This window comes from Oculina patagonica, chromosome 7 (genome assembly GCF_052425735.1).
Source record: "Oculina patagonica isolate OP01 chromosome 7, crgOcupat, whole genome shotgun sequence".
NCBI classification, from domain to species: Eukaryota; Metazoa; Cnidaria; class Anthozoa; order Scleractinia; family Oculinidae; genus Oculina; species Oculina patagonica.
Genome location: NC_135764.1, coordinates 6,700,757 through 6,716,789, shown reverse-complemented (window position 1 = coordinate 6,716,789; position 16,033 = coordinate 6,700,757). Strand labels below are relative to the sequence as shown.

Here is a 16,033-nt window from a genome sequence, read left to right as displayed (position 1 = left end):
GGCATGTTGTAGATAACATTTGCCAAGCAATGAGCTGTCCCCAGCTCCTCCCATAACAAGACATTTTAAGAGGTTACAATTTATGGCAACCTGCTGGTTAATTGTATTTTCTTAGTCTTTGATTCTGCAAAGACATTCAGATATTAAAGTGTTGGTCAGCTGAAACACGCGGGCTTTTATGTGCCCCTTTAAAACCAGTACAGCAAAAATAAAGAACACGCGATCATAATACAAAACACGCGGGCTTTTATGTGTCCCTTAAAAACCAGTACAGTAGAACATGTTTACATGACGTCACGACGATCATATTGCTTTTACAAAGCAATGAAAGTTCTTTCCTTTGGGAGAAGAATTCTAGTTTCTGAATATCGTAAAACTTCGCTCACATGCTCTGGGCTTATACAACTTCGGAAAGGGAATTGGATGGGCTTTTAAACGGGAGGGCTTATATCGGGGGATGGAGGGGGGGGGGTGTCGTAAAAGCGGCATATAAGAAACGTTTCGAAACGGAGAAAGGAACAAGAAAGAGTGTCCGTATTATGGAGATGACCGCCTTACAGAGGAAGAGTTTATATGAATTTTGGTTAGTTTCGGACCAGGCTTACTGCCTGTATTAGGGAGGTGTCTATATTATAAGGGTCTCCATAAGGAGAACTGTACTCTTATAGGGTGGTCACTTTAAAGAGCTTTGGCAGAAATTAGCATTGGGTGTGGTATACACTTCATTTTATTCAAATTTAAAATAAGAGTATCTATGTAGAGTATAATGAGCAGTCTCCAACTATATAGAAAGAACTGCAAAATCGCTTACATGATTATAAAATGAACCATACTGAAACAAAAACGAAATGATAAATGGAAAACAGAGGCAAATGTAAAAATCCATGAATACAAAACTATAAATGTACAGTATGATAACAATATATCAATGTCCACTTTTTAATTTAGCTTATGTTCCACAAAGTTATACAGTGGAACCCCGATATAACGATATGCCAAGGAAGCAGTATAATAATATCGTTATATCGAAGAATCGTTATATCGAAACTCCCGATATAACGATATGGCCGTAAGATAACCGAAAAGATCGTTATTTCGGGGTAAACCTAACAAGCACTTTTTACTGCATATAAAAGGAAGCCTTAGCAAGTCACTGCACCAAAACGACGTCGTACATCTAAATTTCAGAAAACATCAAAACGAAAGCAAGTGCAATGTGATAAAACATTGCCATGGCAACACCGGCGCTAGTACCGCTGACCACATCTTTCTTGGTTTCAAAATTTACTTGCACCAGTTTAGGATGGTAATCATTCCAGAAAGCCATTCGACGAGGAGCAAACGTCGCCGCCATCTTTGGATTGGGGTGAACTCGCAGGTAAGCTCTGTGACTGGAGTTGTACCTATCCCACGTAATACCGCTGACTAGCTGTGGTGTTGGATCGCCGGTCTTGGCGAAGTTTGCGTACGCTTCCATGATAAACAAACTGACGTTTTTGTCGGCCGCGTCATACCCGGGGTACCAAAGCGGGATTCCAAAATCAAATGCCACGTTCTCGCCATGTACCACGCCCATCCACTCAGCAAAAATGCTGGCGTTCTTTGGACGCTGAGCGAACTCGTATATGTACACCGGAGCAACTTTGCTGTGAATATCGGCGACCTCGTGACTTGGTGCAAAGTAGATGTAATCACCGATGAGGTCCACAAGTTGGCTTCTTAGTGCGTATTTATCACTGTTGTCAGGCCATGGGGTGTACATGAACTGCAACGCGTCCCCGACGAGGTCGGCGGTTTTCTTCCTAAAGAACCGGAAACAAAGTGATTTGTTGTTATCTGTTCCCCTTATATGAAACAGGTGGAAAACAAGGACCTTAAGATTCTTACGACCTGACCATTAGCGCAATGTGAGTGAATGTCTGATGCGCACAACATGTGTAATGGAAGAGTTTCAAGGTATATGTCATTATTGTCACAAAACATGCCCATATTAATAAAGTAGTCTACAACTTCAACCTTTTAAACCTCGAAAAATCTTTAAAGGGCACATCATCCAGTAAATAAATTTATGATTCCAAAAACTTCAATGAAATATTTCGCACTTGTTCGTCACTTTTCCGCGCGTGGAGTGGAAACGATTGCATCACGTGATTCAAACTGGCAACAAAATTGCAACTTACCTGCTGTTTCGAGCGTGGGCAAGCTTTGTTACAAATTCTTTGAAAAATGACGGACTTACTCCGTCGTCCACACTTGTCGCCATTCCAAAAGAACTGTTCGCCATAAATCCAAGAGAGGCACCACCCTCCTGACTGTTGAAACTGATCATCAACTTTGCTTTCTTGAATTCACCTTTCTTTCGCAGATTCCGGGGCGTGTCAAGAAGAAAGTGTTTGTCCACAACTGGCGCCCAGCGCAGATAATCATAGAACCGATAGTTAATTGTGTCTGAGGCTTTCTGTATGTCTGTGTCTCGTTTCTCGCGTATGCAGGCAACCATGGCACTGTGATCGCCTGTTGTACAATCCAGCTTTTGAGCGAGCTCTTTGGCAAAACGGAGGCCATACGAAACGGGTTGAGTTGCAAAAGGACTCAAATCCACGCCACTCTCTGCGATGACTTGGTGAAAGAGGCCCTCCGATAGAGGCGACAGTAGATGCAGGGTTACACTTGATCCACCAGCACTTAATCCAAATATGGTCACCTTGCTGGGGTCCCCGCCAAAGTTTGCAATATTATCTTTGACCCACTTGAGTGCTTCGACTTGATCCAACATTCCAAAATTCCCAGGGGCGGCAGAATCCCCGGTCGTCAAGAAACCAAATGGACCGAGACGATATTGGATTACAACTACAACCACACCGTACAGAGCCAAAATATCGCTGGGTTGGGTGATTGCTGTACCGTACTCGTAGGCTCCACCGTGAATATAAACCATCACGGGTAAACCCAAGCTGAGGTTCGGGCTGAAGACGTTGAGATACAAGCAATCCTCGCTGTACGTGAAATTTGAAGCGAACATTTTGAAATAATATTCAAAAAGTTTCATTTGCCAGCAAATGTTTCCATGCTTTGTCGCTTGCCGAACGTTTTTCCACGCCACTGGCGGTTGTGGTGGTTTTAGTCTGAGCTCTCCAATCGGCGGAGCGGCGAAAGGAACGCCAAGAAACTTGCTGACAGACTTGAACGGACCCGAGGCATTCGGGTACGAGGTCACAAGACCTTCGATTTCTCCATACTTTGTTGACACTCTTACTGACTTGGCCTTGAGCAGCGGCAAACATGCACAAAATATGGACAACGATAACAGTATCGTCGAAAACATGCTTCTCTCCCCGTGACTCTAGGTGCAACCTCACACGATTTGTTTGACCTAACGCATACAATTCGGACCACAAAATGAATATATGAAACACGAGCATCAATCGCTTACATGATAACCTAGGAATGTATGTCGTCAGCAAATTGAACTGTCAAGTGCGTTATTTTAGTACTCAATCAAGACACTTGCAAAGTATTACCGTGACGATATTTGATAACTGATGAGAACAGAGCTTGGGTCCTCAGTCACGCGATATGCCCAGGAGTGAAAACTTGGATCAGTCGTCAACTTAACTCTCTCGTTACACATGGTTACATATCGTAGACTATTATTCTGCTGTCGTGACGATAATTGTAGTTATATGCATGACAATATTTGTAATAATATCCGTGACAAATTAAGGTAAGTGTAAGTGAGATCAATATTTGTACACGGCCTTCACACTGTTAGATCATGTTAATTTCACTACTTCCATTGTGTTCTATTTAATAAGCGCCCAGGGCGCTTAATCGAATAAATACGATAATGAATGATTTGCCACTAATCGGATCCTGTGTTTTGCGTGGAGGATTCTGGGATCGCTAGGGGGCAAACATTGCAAGTCGCTAGAAGAAAATGTATGGCGAAAAGTTGTTTTGGCGTTCAAAAATACGATTTTGGAGGGAGATCAAGGCTTTTTCGCGAGTGTTTTATCAGGAATGGATTTGGGCATTGTTGATACTCGAAAGTGTAAGTTTTTGTTTGAATAACTGTGAAATATGTGATCAAGTTTACCAATAAACCTCCTAAGGCTTGCTTTCGTAAGGTTTATTTTGAAATTGACATCTCAAAATGGTCTCGAAATATTACAAGTTAGGTATATATCGGGAGGAAATTACTTAATAAAGCCTTTTGGGTTGTATTAACGTGTGTACAGGATTATTTCTATGCTAAGTTATACAAATAATTTTAGTAATATGCCCGGCTGGTAGCGATCACTGTCATCATTGTGCAGTATGTGATAACTATCGAAGGTACCCAGAGAGGCAAGAGATTCTTCCTCGCGATGGAATATTAAGACTCTACCCGCCCAAGAATAAGAAAGATGATTTGTCATGAGCATGGCCGGCTCTAAAACAAGGTTATATCTTTTTCGAAGTAAAGCTAAGCAGCCTGTGGCTAAACAAAAATAAACATGTCATCCGCGATATGAAGCGCGCAACACATTCACGTAACACTATACTAATCAACATCTTTACGGAAAATCAGTTAAGATCTTGTCCTGCCAGAACGAATTTAAAGCACATCTTGCACTATATAAATGAGCCAAGATAAATCACAACAGTTCCAATAGCCAATACATAAAGTTGATATAACAATAAATACAGTGCAGAGGTGTAAAAATGTACTACCGGGCGGGAACTACGCAGACCTTCGACCTCTACACATTTGCTGGCGGCATTGATAGGGCTCTACTCAACTTAAAACACTTCTTAATAATACAGCTGACAGGATATAGTTCCCATTCAGTATAACCTAGTAATAAACAAAATAGATTTAATAAACGACCAAATCCAAAAGCGATTCGGAAATTTATAATAGTCACGATCGTAGGAGTCTGTGAATGTCTGTCACCTTTAATATTACGAAGCCATAATAATTATTTGTTTATAAAAGACGTGACTTATAAATTTACAGCTTGTGCAAACGTTAAATATTATTCAACTACTGAAAGGGCTTTATTGAGCTACGATTTCCAATTTTATAATATTTCGAGACCCCAGTTTAATACGCGATGTCTATTTCACAATACATGTAAACCTTCATAAAAGCGGTAGATTTAATCGCATATCTTACGGTTATTCAGACAAAACCTAACACTTTCAACGAACCAACATTGCCCAAATCCATTTCTGATAAAATACTGGTGAAAAAGTCTTGATCTCCCTCCAAAATCGTATTTTTGAGCGTCAAAACAACTTTTCGCCATAAATTTTCTTCTAGCGACTTACAATGTTTGCCCCCTAGCGATCCCAGAATCCTCCACGCAAAACACAGGATCCGATTAGTGGCAAATCATTCATTCTAAGCATGTTGTTGATAGCATTTGCCAAGCAATGAACTGTTCCCAGCTCCACCCATAACGACAACACATAGTCAATGGAAGAAATTTTAAGAGGTTACAATTTATGGCAACCTGCTGGTTAATTGTTTATTCTTAGTCTTTGATTCTGCAAAGACATTCAGGTATTAAAGCGTCGGTCAGCTGAAACACGCGGGCTTTTACGTGTCCATCAAAACTAGCACAGCAAAAATTAAAAAAAAAACACGCGATCAAAATAAAAAACACGCGGGCTTTTATGTGTCCCTTTAAAACCAGTACAGTAGCACATGCTCACATGACGTCACGCGATCATATTGCTTGTACAAAGCAATGAAAGTTCGTTCCTTTGGGAGAAGAATTCCAGTTCCTGAATATCATAAAATTCCGTTCATATACCCTTGCCTTATAAAACTCTGGAAAGGGTATTGAATGGCCCTTTTAACGGGAGGGCTAATATCGGGAGATTGGGAGGGGGTCTTAAAAGCGGGATAAAAAAAAAAACGTTTCGAAACAGAGGTACAGCAGCTTTGATCGGAATACGTTTTCATTGACTGGTTTTGTATTGATTGTATATATGTATATATATTAAATGTTCAAGTACGCAACCGTGGACGATAATCCTACTGGTATACGTTAGATCAATAGTGATATAATCTGCTTAAAATACAAAATAAGGAATTTAAAAGCAGAGACCGATACAACGTAGAATTATACGTACGAATTATACAGTAGCGGATCGACAAAATACTTCAACTGAAACAATAAAAATTAAGGGAGTAGACTTTTTGAATCCGTGGGAGGCGCGGTGGCCCAATGGCTAGCGTGCTGGATTCCGGATCGAACGGTCCGGGTTCAAGCCCAGGACAGGGTCACTGCGTTGTGTTCTTGGGCAAGACACTTTACTCTCATATTGCCTCTATTCACCATGGTGTGTAAATGGGCGCGGGCGTATTGAGGGTAACCCTGCAATGGACTAGCATCGCATCCATGGGGAGTAGAAACACTCCTAGTCGCTTCATACTACGAAAACCGGGATAAGCTCCGGCCTGAGGGGGCCACTAGACTCGTATTACCTTTACCTTTCTGTCATATCCAAGCAAACTTAAAGATGATTTCCAGTCCGTACTGCGCAGACTCGGGGTTTGTTTTTGTTTTCGTTTTGAATTCGTTAAAACGTTACACTTCGGTGACAGAATACATGAGGTTTTTTAGTCCGCCATTACGGTTCGTTTCGTTCAAGAATTCCCGATGTAATGAGCTGAAACGTCGGTTTGAAATAGCGTCAAGGTTCTTCTACTCGTTATTATGTGGCGATGTCCTTTAAAGCGGACCATCGCATTTCGGGTCGGAAGGACGTTTTCCTTCAAACTTTGCCCAGTGAACTATCTTGGTTTATAAGTAAATGTAACGGCATTAGTTTTTTGAAATACGTTAAAATGTTTTTTTTCAGAGCCTATAACAGCCAAGGCGACTAAAAGGCTAAATTTTGATGGTCGCTACAACGAAAAACTGCACAAGTTGACGAGCTCGGCACACAAAAACCGCCGACCGCAACAGAAAACTATTATAATCCCATGAAAGGTGGCCCTTAAAGGCTTGTGAAATCATGTTTGTTTTAATATTTTTTAAATTTTCAGGTTTGGAAAAATTTATGTCTCAACATCCGTCAGATCGCTTTTTATAAACATGCAAATATACCCTGACTTTGCTGGCCTTTAATTTCCAAGTCCAGACCAGACCATTCTAAATTCCACCTGAATTCTACTAAATGGATGCCAGGGAGCACAGTAATCTAAAAATACCTTGCACTTCTTACCTTCTTTCGTCACAGCGACTTCCAACTTTTCGTGTTTTAAGCGAATTTTTCACACACATTATGCAAATGAGGCTGTAAACCGAGCAACGGTTGTTTTTAACAAAATCGGTTTAATCGTTGACTTACAGCATTGCAAGTCAAAAATTCAAGTCATTTCACAGAACGATCACTTGCAAACGTTTTAAGCGGTTAAAAACGGCGAATTATTCGTCCTGGAACTTTGAATTTGTTACGAATTAATTATGCAGTTTCGCTGTCTGCTAAACTTGGTCAGGTAAACTTACTAGTTGGATTGTGTACTCTTAGGTTTTGCTGATTTCTATTGTTGAGTTAACAGTTTTGTTACTTTTGGAATCTGAACATTTTCTCAGTATGTACAATGTAATAAGTTCAATTTTAGCCACCACACATTGAAATCTAGGATTCCTTTATTTTAATTTAATTACTGACATCAATGTACGAAATTAAAAAAAAAAATTTATTCTGTTACCGTAGCTGAGGACGGTACTTTGTGGCCCTAATTGCCTTTCTTCCTAATGAATTTCGTTTTTAACTTCTTTGTTACATACACAGATATCAGTAAATTTTAGTAATACTCTGTGTATCAGTAAGTTATTTTAACACAAAAGCTCGCTCGTGCGAACTTAATTTTATTTACATACATCTTATACTCACAAACCCGTGGATATCGACGTTTAATTATCATCCCACTGCTCGAGATATATTCTCCTCCGTAATAGGAAATAAAAATACTGCCTCATTGCAAAAGAAATACTTTTAATAGAAATATTCTACTGAAAAAAAATACTTTCAAGTCTGTTTCCTGGACTCAAACTTTATAGATCACTGGGGCGACTTTAACCGTAACAAAACGGAAACTGACGTGACACGGCCAGTAATTTATACCTAATCTGTTCAGAACTAATCGCGATCGCGTGGTTCTTTATCTAGGTTCGTTCGACTTTTTTGCTTATTCATTTGATTTTCATCTTTAGATGTGCTACCACACCTTATACAAATTTCAGTTTGCACAACTACCTCTAAGCTTATAACAAGAACGTGTCTGATACCTGTTGCCACTACACGGTACAATTTACTACACCTTGAGATTATGTCATTCTTTTCCAAAAAAAAGAAAAAAAAACTCTTTCTCATTGCAAATAAAATACTTTTCATAGAAAATCTCTACTCAAAAAGCACTTGTCTGTTTTCTTGACACAAATTTAGATCAATCGGTCAAAACGGAAACTAGCGCGACACGGCCAAACAATTATAACTAATCTAGGGGGGTGTGGGGGCATGCCCTCCCAGAAAATTTTGAAATCTAGAGGCTTGAAAATGCAATTTCCAGCGCTCTCCAAAAGCTGTCTGGGATTTACGCATACTGCGAATTTGTGACATTTTTGAGACATTTTGACATTTTTGAGACATTTTTGAGACATTGTTGTCACGATTTCTGGTTTGTTTTAGTTTTTGGCTGTTTAATATTGTTCTGCATCACCCTACATACGTTAAACAAAATGAAAAGAAGAACAAATGTTTATTGTTTCAAAACCTCTCGGAAGATAAAATTGTATTTTCAACATTTTATACAGGTTTGTTTTACTTTTTGGGAAAGAAACTGGGGGGCACGCCCCCCCCCCCCCCCCCCCCCCAGGCCCCTCCCCTTGCTACGGCACTGTATGGTAACTCTCTACGCACCGGATCCAACTTGAACGAAAACACCGTACATCTTCTGAATAGCCTTTGACATTTCCAGATTTACGGAATATCGGCTCTTTGGCCCCTACTGGTTTCTTCGTGGACGTCCTTGGTGCGCTGGATATAGGCAAGCTGTTATTGGGCGCCAGAACTTTCCAAATGTGTGCCTATGCTTGGCGCACACGGTCATTTTTGCGACAACCGACTCCTCTAAATCGAAAAAAGCCAGCTCTGGCCAAGATAATTTGCCATTCTGTGATGTCCTCTCGCGATAAATGTATAATAGCGAGGTGGCTGTCTATCGATTCATCGCACTGAAGCAAGCAGAAAAGACCTGAAACGCCTCGTGAATCGCCACACTTTCCCGTTTGCGACAAAAAGCACGACATCTTGTTTTGAAATTTTATTTTTGGAGCCAATTACAAAACTTTGGCTCAAACTAATTACATTATCACAGTGACAATACTTACCCGAGAACTGTCTCTAACATTTATTTAAAAATTCGTGCCATTATACAACACTATACACTAAACTATGAATAAAACTAGTTACAGAATGACAATTTCAAATGTCTTTGGACATCCTTACAGCTGGTAACGTGAATTGTGGCAATAGAATTTTGACGGTACGAACCGTCGGGTTTTGCCGACGAAAATCTTGTTTGCATGAAACACGAAAAGTCACGCAAATAAAGTTGTAAAGCGCTAAGGAAGCTTAAGGAAGAAAGTGATCATAAAGACCGCGGGAATTCTGGCTAGGAAAAATGATTGCTGCTTTATGCAAAACAAGTTTATGAAAGTGACTTTGAACAGCAGATTAACTAACTAAAACTGCAACTTTATAAAGTGGCAACAAAACATGTCAACTGAAATACAAGGTCACAAATTGTTTATTTCAAGAGTTACATCACTCCAACTTGTTAGACCAGTTAAAACTGAAGGAATTTTCAAATATTACACCTTGAACGCTTTCAGATTTAGTAAGAACTTATTTGTTCTTCCCTTTTTAAATGAAAAACAGCGAGTTTCAAAAAGTGAGAACGGTTTGTTTGAAAACATCGGTCAAAGTTCAGCAGACAACACATTTTGCAAATCAATTGTGACATTTGTCTTAAAAGCATGCAAAGTTCAAGACAACTTAATTCGTCAATTTTAACCACTCATATCATTTGCAAGTTTTCTTTCTATAAAACTCCTTGTATTTTCCACCTACATTGTCGAAATTTTACAATTTAACCGTTTTTGTTGAAAACAATCGTAGTTGGGTTACAACCTCATTTGCATAATGTGTGTGAAAAATTCGCTTAAAACACGAAAAGTTAGAAGTCGCTGTGACGAAAGAAGGTAAGAAGTGCAAGGTATTTTTAGATTACTGTGCTCCCTGGCATCCATTTAGTAGAATTCAGGTGGAATTTAGAATGGTCTGGTCTGGACTTGGAAATTAAAGGCCAGCAAAGTCAGGGTACATTGGCATGTTTATAAAAAGCGATCTGACGGATGTTGAGACATAAATTTTTCCAAACCTGAAAATTTAAAAAAGTATTAAAACAAACATGATTTCACAAGCCTTTAAGGACCACCTTTCATGGGATTATAATAGTTTTCTGTTGCGGTCGGTGGTTTTTGTGTGCCGAGCTCGTCAACTTGTGCAGTTTTTCGTTGTAGCGACCATCAAAATTTAGCCTTTTAGTCGCCTTGGCTGTTATAGGCTCTGAAAAAAACATTTTAACGTATTTCAAAAAACTAATGCCGTTACATTTACTTATAAACCAAGATAGTTCACTGGACAAAGTTTGAAGGAAAACGTCCTTCCGACCCGAAATGCGATGGTCCGCTTTAAAGGACATCGCCACTTATTTGTTCTGCAATGATATCTGGTGCTAATAATGAAGAAAAAGGTAAAGTTTGTCACGGAATTTTCAGTTTTGCTTGTAAACATTCCTTCGTGTGAGGCTCACATAAACATTGCAGCCGAGATTGCGCAGTGCGGACTGGAATTCATCTTTAAACTATAAAACGTACTTCCTAATATTTTGTCAAGTAAAGTCGTCGAACCTCTTTACGCCGGTATTTCATTATGTTTTGCCAAATACTCGTTATGAAACTTGATGTTTGCAAAGAAATTTCTTCCATGAATCTAAATGGCAACACCATAGCTTCGTTGCAGTGAAATGTGTCTCCCGGGCGTTAAAATTTAAAGTTACAAGCAAACGAGATTAACTTTGAAAACTGTTCAGCCCAACAACATTTCAAAAACCCATAGCGCAATTCGTTTCAATCTTCGTCACTTTTGCCCATCCTTCCTTCTTTTGTATTTGCTGTGTCACTAAAATGTTTCTTCACTTTTTTAAGAGGTTATTTTTTATATTTCTTCGAATTTATGGTCATTTCCCATGCCTAAATTTGGCTAACATCCGTGACACAGTCCCTTTAATATGGCTGATCTCTCAACCTCAAAGCACTTGAAATCTGGAGATTGAAGTGAAATAACCTGTAGATTTCAGTAAAAACCGGGAGAATGATCGACTGACTGACAAAAATATCTAAAACCAGGTACTTATCAAGTGACTTGTGACTCTGTTTACCGTGAGATTTCACAATAACGGCTTAAAACTGTAGAACAACTCAAAAGAAACACAGAATGGCCAAGAAGGGGCATGGATGGGCAAAATTCGCGAAGATTAAAACGGATGGCGTTCAGGTAAACTTTTTATCTCAATTTGTATAAAAAGTCATTTACAATGTTTGAAAACCATTCTTGTTTGTTAGGTGGCCGTGATTTTGCCAATAAAAGACTTTTGCTCTGCCAATTTGAAGTTGAGAACTCTTAAATAACGAAAATAAATAAAATTACCTAAAATACCTAGACATAGCCCCTTTAAGAGGTCTGATATGGACACCGAGAGGTAGAAAGAGTGTTCGTACTATGGAGGTAACCGTATTACAAAGGAAGAGTTTATATGAATTTTGGTTAGTTTCGGACCAGACTCTGACTGCCTGTATGAGGGAGGTGTCTATATTATAAGGGTCTCCATAAGGAGAACTGTACTCTTATAGGGTGGTCACTTTATAGAGCTTTGGCATAAATTAACATTTGGTTGTGGTATACACTTCATTTTATTCAAATTTAAAATAAGAGTATCTATGTAGAGTATAATGAGCAGTCTCTAACTATATAGAAAGAACTGCAAAATCGCTTACATGATTATAAAATGAACCATAAACAGAAACGACCTGATAAATGGAAAACAGAGGCAAACGTAAAAAAAGCACTCATGAATACAAACCTGGGCAATACGATAACAATATATCAATGTCCACTTTTCCTGTTAGCTTATGTTCCACAATGTTACATTTCATTTCATCGCCGCTTAATCAGTAAATTTCTAACTGTTAAAGAAATTCTATTCTGCTTCTTATGTAGTTCCTAAGAACGAATTATGCATATATGCTTATATTTGGAAAACCAGGAGCTCATGGGCTCCTGTCATTACTTGAAACAACTGCAGCTGACTGATTCATTGCAAAAGCATGCATCTCGAGCATAGAATTAAAAACGTTACATCATTCAGTTAAAAAATGTCTTATAACTCTTATTTTGGAATAAGACATTGAAAATATACGCTGATAAGAATCTAATTGCTCCGGGTGTTTTATGGGATGTTATATTTATGCCTTAGCAAGTCACTGCACCATAACGACGTCGTACAACTAAATTTCAGAACATCACCAAAACAAAAGCAAGTGCAATGTGATAAAACATTGCCATGGCAACACCGGAGCTAGTACCGCTGACAACATCTTTCTTGGTTTCAAAACTTACTTGCTCCAATTTGGGATGGTAATCATTCCAGAAAGCCATTCGCCGAGGAGCAAACGTCGCCGCCATTTTGGGATTGGGGTGAACTCGCAGATAAGATCTGTGACTGGAGTTGTACCTCTCCCACGTAACACCGCTGACTGGCTGTGGTGTTGGATCGCCGGTCTTCGCGAAGTTTGCGTATGCTTCCATGATAAACAAACTGACGTTTTTGTCGGCCGCGTCATACCCGGGGTACCAAAGCGGGATTCCAAAATCAAACGGCACGTTCTCGCCATGAACCACACCCATCCACTCTGCGAAAATGCTGGCGTTCTTTGGACGATGAGCGAACTCGTACATGTACACTGGTGCAACTTTGCTGTGAATATTGGCGACCTCGTGGCTTGGTGCAAAGTACATATAATCACCGATGAGGTCCACAAGTTGGCTTCTTAGTGCGTATTTATCACTGTTGTCAGGCCATGGGGTGTACATGAACTGCAACGCGTCTGCGATGAGGTCGGCGGTTTTCTTCCTAAAAAGGAGGGGGAGGGGGGACGTGAGTTGCTGTTAATTGTTACCCCGTTACCAACAGTTCAAAAACAAGAACCTTGAGATCACATCTAGGGGACAGGGATGGCGCAGTGGCGAGAGTGCTCGCCTCCCACCAATTTGGCCGAGTTTGATTACCGGACCCACCAACTCAGCCCACTGAATTCTCCATTTTAGCCCGCAAAAATTCGCAACAATGCCCGATGAAATCATTATAATATCGAATTCGGAATTATCTGGCCTCAGACCGAACAATTAAGGACAAATGTGTTGACCTACAACCGATCAAGATTTTTTTGCAAAACCTTGATCAGACGAAGTTAAGAAGCAAGAATATTCCAAAGAAGATACGATTTGTTTTAAGACCAGATAAAGTGAAGGATTTTTTGAAATTTGGGTACAGAGCATGTCAATGGGAAAATTTCAAGTTATATCCCATTATTATAGCAAAACATGCTCATATTGATAAAGGGGTCTGGCTTCAACTTCAACAAGGGCACATCTTACCAAAATAGGAACAAGCAAATATATTTATGATCCCAAAAACTTAAATCACAAAAATATTTTGGAACTGTTCTTTGATTTACCAAATTTGGAGTGGAATTGCATCATGTGGTTTACCTCAACCTCGTTCGCAGGGAGCTTTTCCCTTCAAAGTGGGAGGGGCGGGAAATGCGCCCTGGGAACGAGGATGGGTTCACCTGACAAAAAATTGCAGCTCACCTACTGTTTCGCCCATGTGCAAGCTTTGTTACGAATTCCTTGAAAAATGACGGACTTACTCCATTGTCCACACTTGCTGCCATCCCGAAAGAAAGATTCGCCATCCATCCAAGAGCCTGCCCACCCTCCTGACTGTTGAAACTGATCATCAACTTTGCTTTCTTGAATTCTTCTTTCTTTCGCAGATTCCGGGGAGTGTCAAGAAGAAAGTGTTTGTCCACAACTGGCGCCCAGCGCAGATAATCATAGAACGGATAGACGATTGACTCGGAGGCTTTCTGTATGTCCGTGTCTCGTTTCTCGCGTATGCAGGCAACCATGGCGCTGTGATCGCCTGTTGTACAATCCAGCTTTTGAGCGAGCTCTTTGGCAAAACGGAGACCTAAAGAAACTGGTTGAATCGCAAATGGACTCAAATCCACTCCGCTCTCTGCGATGACTTGGTGAAAGAGGCCCTGCGATAGAGGCGACAGTAGATGCAGGGATACACTTGATCCACCAGCACTTAATCCAAATATGGTCACCTTGTTGGGGTCCCCGCCAAAATATTCAATGTTTTCTTTAACCCACTGTAGAGCTTGAACCTGATCCAACATTCCGAAATTTCCAAGGGACGCCGAATCTCCGGTCGTCAAAAAACCAAGCGGACCGAGACGATACTGGATGACAACTACTACCACACCTTGAAGAGCCAACATATCGCTGGGTTGTGTTATTGCTGAACCGATCTCGTAACCTCCACCGTGAATATAAACCATCACGGGTAAACGTAAGCTGACGTTCGGGCTGAAGACGTTGAGATACAAGCAATCCTCACTGTACGTGAATTTTGTAGCAAACATTTTGACATAAAATTCAAAATATTCATTTTGCCAACAAATGTTTCCATTCTTTGTCGCTTGCCGCACGTTTTCCCACGCCACTGGCGGTTGTGGTGGTTTTAGTCTGAGCTCTCCAATCGGCGGAGCAGCGAAAGGAACGCCAAGAAACTTGTTGACAGACTTGAACGGAGCCGAGGCATTCGGGTATGATGCCACAAGACCTTCGATGTCTCCATACTTTGTTGACACTTTTACTGACTCGGATGTTACAAGCAGCAAAAACGCGCAGAATATGGACAACCTTAGCAGCAGCATCGAAAACATGTTTCCCTCGGTGTGATTCTTTTTGCAGCCTCACAAAATTGTTTGAACTTACGTCTCCACTTCGGATCACGAAGACAATGACTGAAACAAGTTCATCAATCGCTTGACCAAGGAATGTGTGTTGTCAGCAAATTGAACTGTCAGTGCGTGTTATTTTACATGTTTTAGTACTCAATCAAGGCATTTGCGTTATGTTATCGTGACGATATTTGGTTATGATACTTATCAGAACTTGCTATCAGATAAGGTTCTGATGATAGAACTTTGGATCCTCACGCAAACACGCGACATGCCCGGGTAATGATAACTTAACTTTCACTGCCCCCGTATTATAGACTATTATGATGCTATCGTGACGATAATTGTAATAATACCCGTGGCGATATCTGTGATAACATCCGTTGCAAACGAACCATTATACACATTGTTTACAACGGTTCTAAATTTAGACGATAATCCTTTCAAAAGTGTAAGATCAATATTTGGTCATATTTGTACACGGTGGTCATACACGTACTGTTAAATCATGTTTCATTTTATTGTGTCCTATAAAAAAAAATGGCACGCAATGCATGCAGAAGCGATGACGTTTCCCAAGGGGGTCTTAAATAATTAACAGGACATTTGTCAAAAAATTAATGTATGATAATAAAAGTAGATGACAACTTTTGTATTGAATAATTTTTCAACAAACGTTGCGTTATCTTAGCTTGTAGCGTGACATCTGGTATAAGCCCTCGGCCTGATACACAATACTTCTCGAGACCAACGCGGTCTGGTAGTTGTTTACTCAGGCCAATTGCAAAGATGTCTTTTTATTGAATATCACAGAACTCGCCAAATATAATTTGTCTCTTTCGTTTATATTTAACCGAATGGGGTCCGGTTCC

The 16,033-nt window shown here is 40.1% G+C and overlaps 2 protein-coding genes across 2 annotated transcripts; both read right to left on the bottom strand.

The window, feature by feature from the left end:
* Positions 1–709: 709 nt before the first annotated feature.
* LOC144661389 (neuroligin-4, X-linked-like) lies at positions 710–3,558 on the bottom strand. Its single transcript, XM_078522135.1, has 2 exons — positions 2,181–3,558; positions 710–1,802 (listed from the first exon to the last, which is right to left on the bottom strand). Exons 1-2 carry the CDS (start codon positions 3,323–3,325, stop codon positions 1,178–1,180), a joined length of 1,770 nt encoding a protein of 589 aa, XP_078378261.1. The 5' UTR covers positions 3,326–3,558; the 3' UTR covers positions 710–1,177.
* Positions 3,559–11,724: 8,166 nt separating this feature from the next.
* Positions 11,725–15,451, bottom strand: LOC144661392 (neuroligin-4, X-linked-like). Its single transcript, XM_078522138.1, has 2 exons — positions 13,999–15,451; positions 11,725–13,258 (listed from the first exon to the last, which is right to left on the bottom strand). The coding sequence occupies exons 1-2, from the start codon at positions 15,141–15,143 to the stop codon at positions 12,640–12,642; spliced, it is 1,764 nt and encodes a 587-aa protein (XP_078378264.1). The 5' UTR covers positions 15,144–15,451; the 3' UTR covers positions 11,725–12,639.
* Positions 15,452–16,033: the final 582 nt, after the last annotated feature.

Excerpts from the sequence above, each read along its gene's own strand:
- LOC144661389 (XM_078522135.1), bottom strand. The coding sequence starts at position 3,325 with ATGTTTTCGACGATACTGTTATCGTTGTCCATATTTTGTGCATGTTTG. Across the intron at positions 1,803-2,180 it reads GCCCACGCTCGAAACAGCAG|GAAGAAAACCGCCGACCTCG; the intron begins GTAAGTTGCAAT and ends CCGGTTCTTTAG.
- LOC144661392 (XM_078522138.1), bottom strand. The coding sequence starts at position 15,143 with ATGTTTTCGATGCTGCTGCTAAGGTTGTCCATATTCTGCGCGTTTTTG. Across the intron at positions 13,259-13,998 it reads GCACATGGGCGAAACAGTAG|GAAGAAAACCGCCGACCTCA; the intron begins GTGAGCTGCAAT and ends CCTCCTTTTTAG.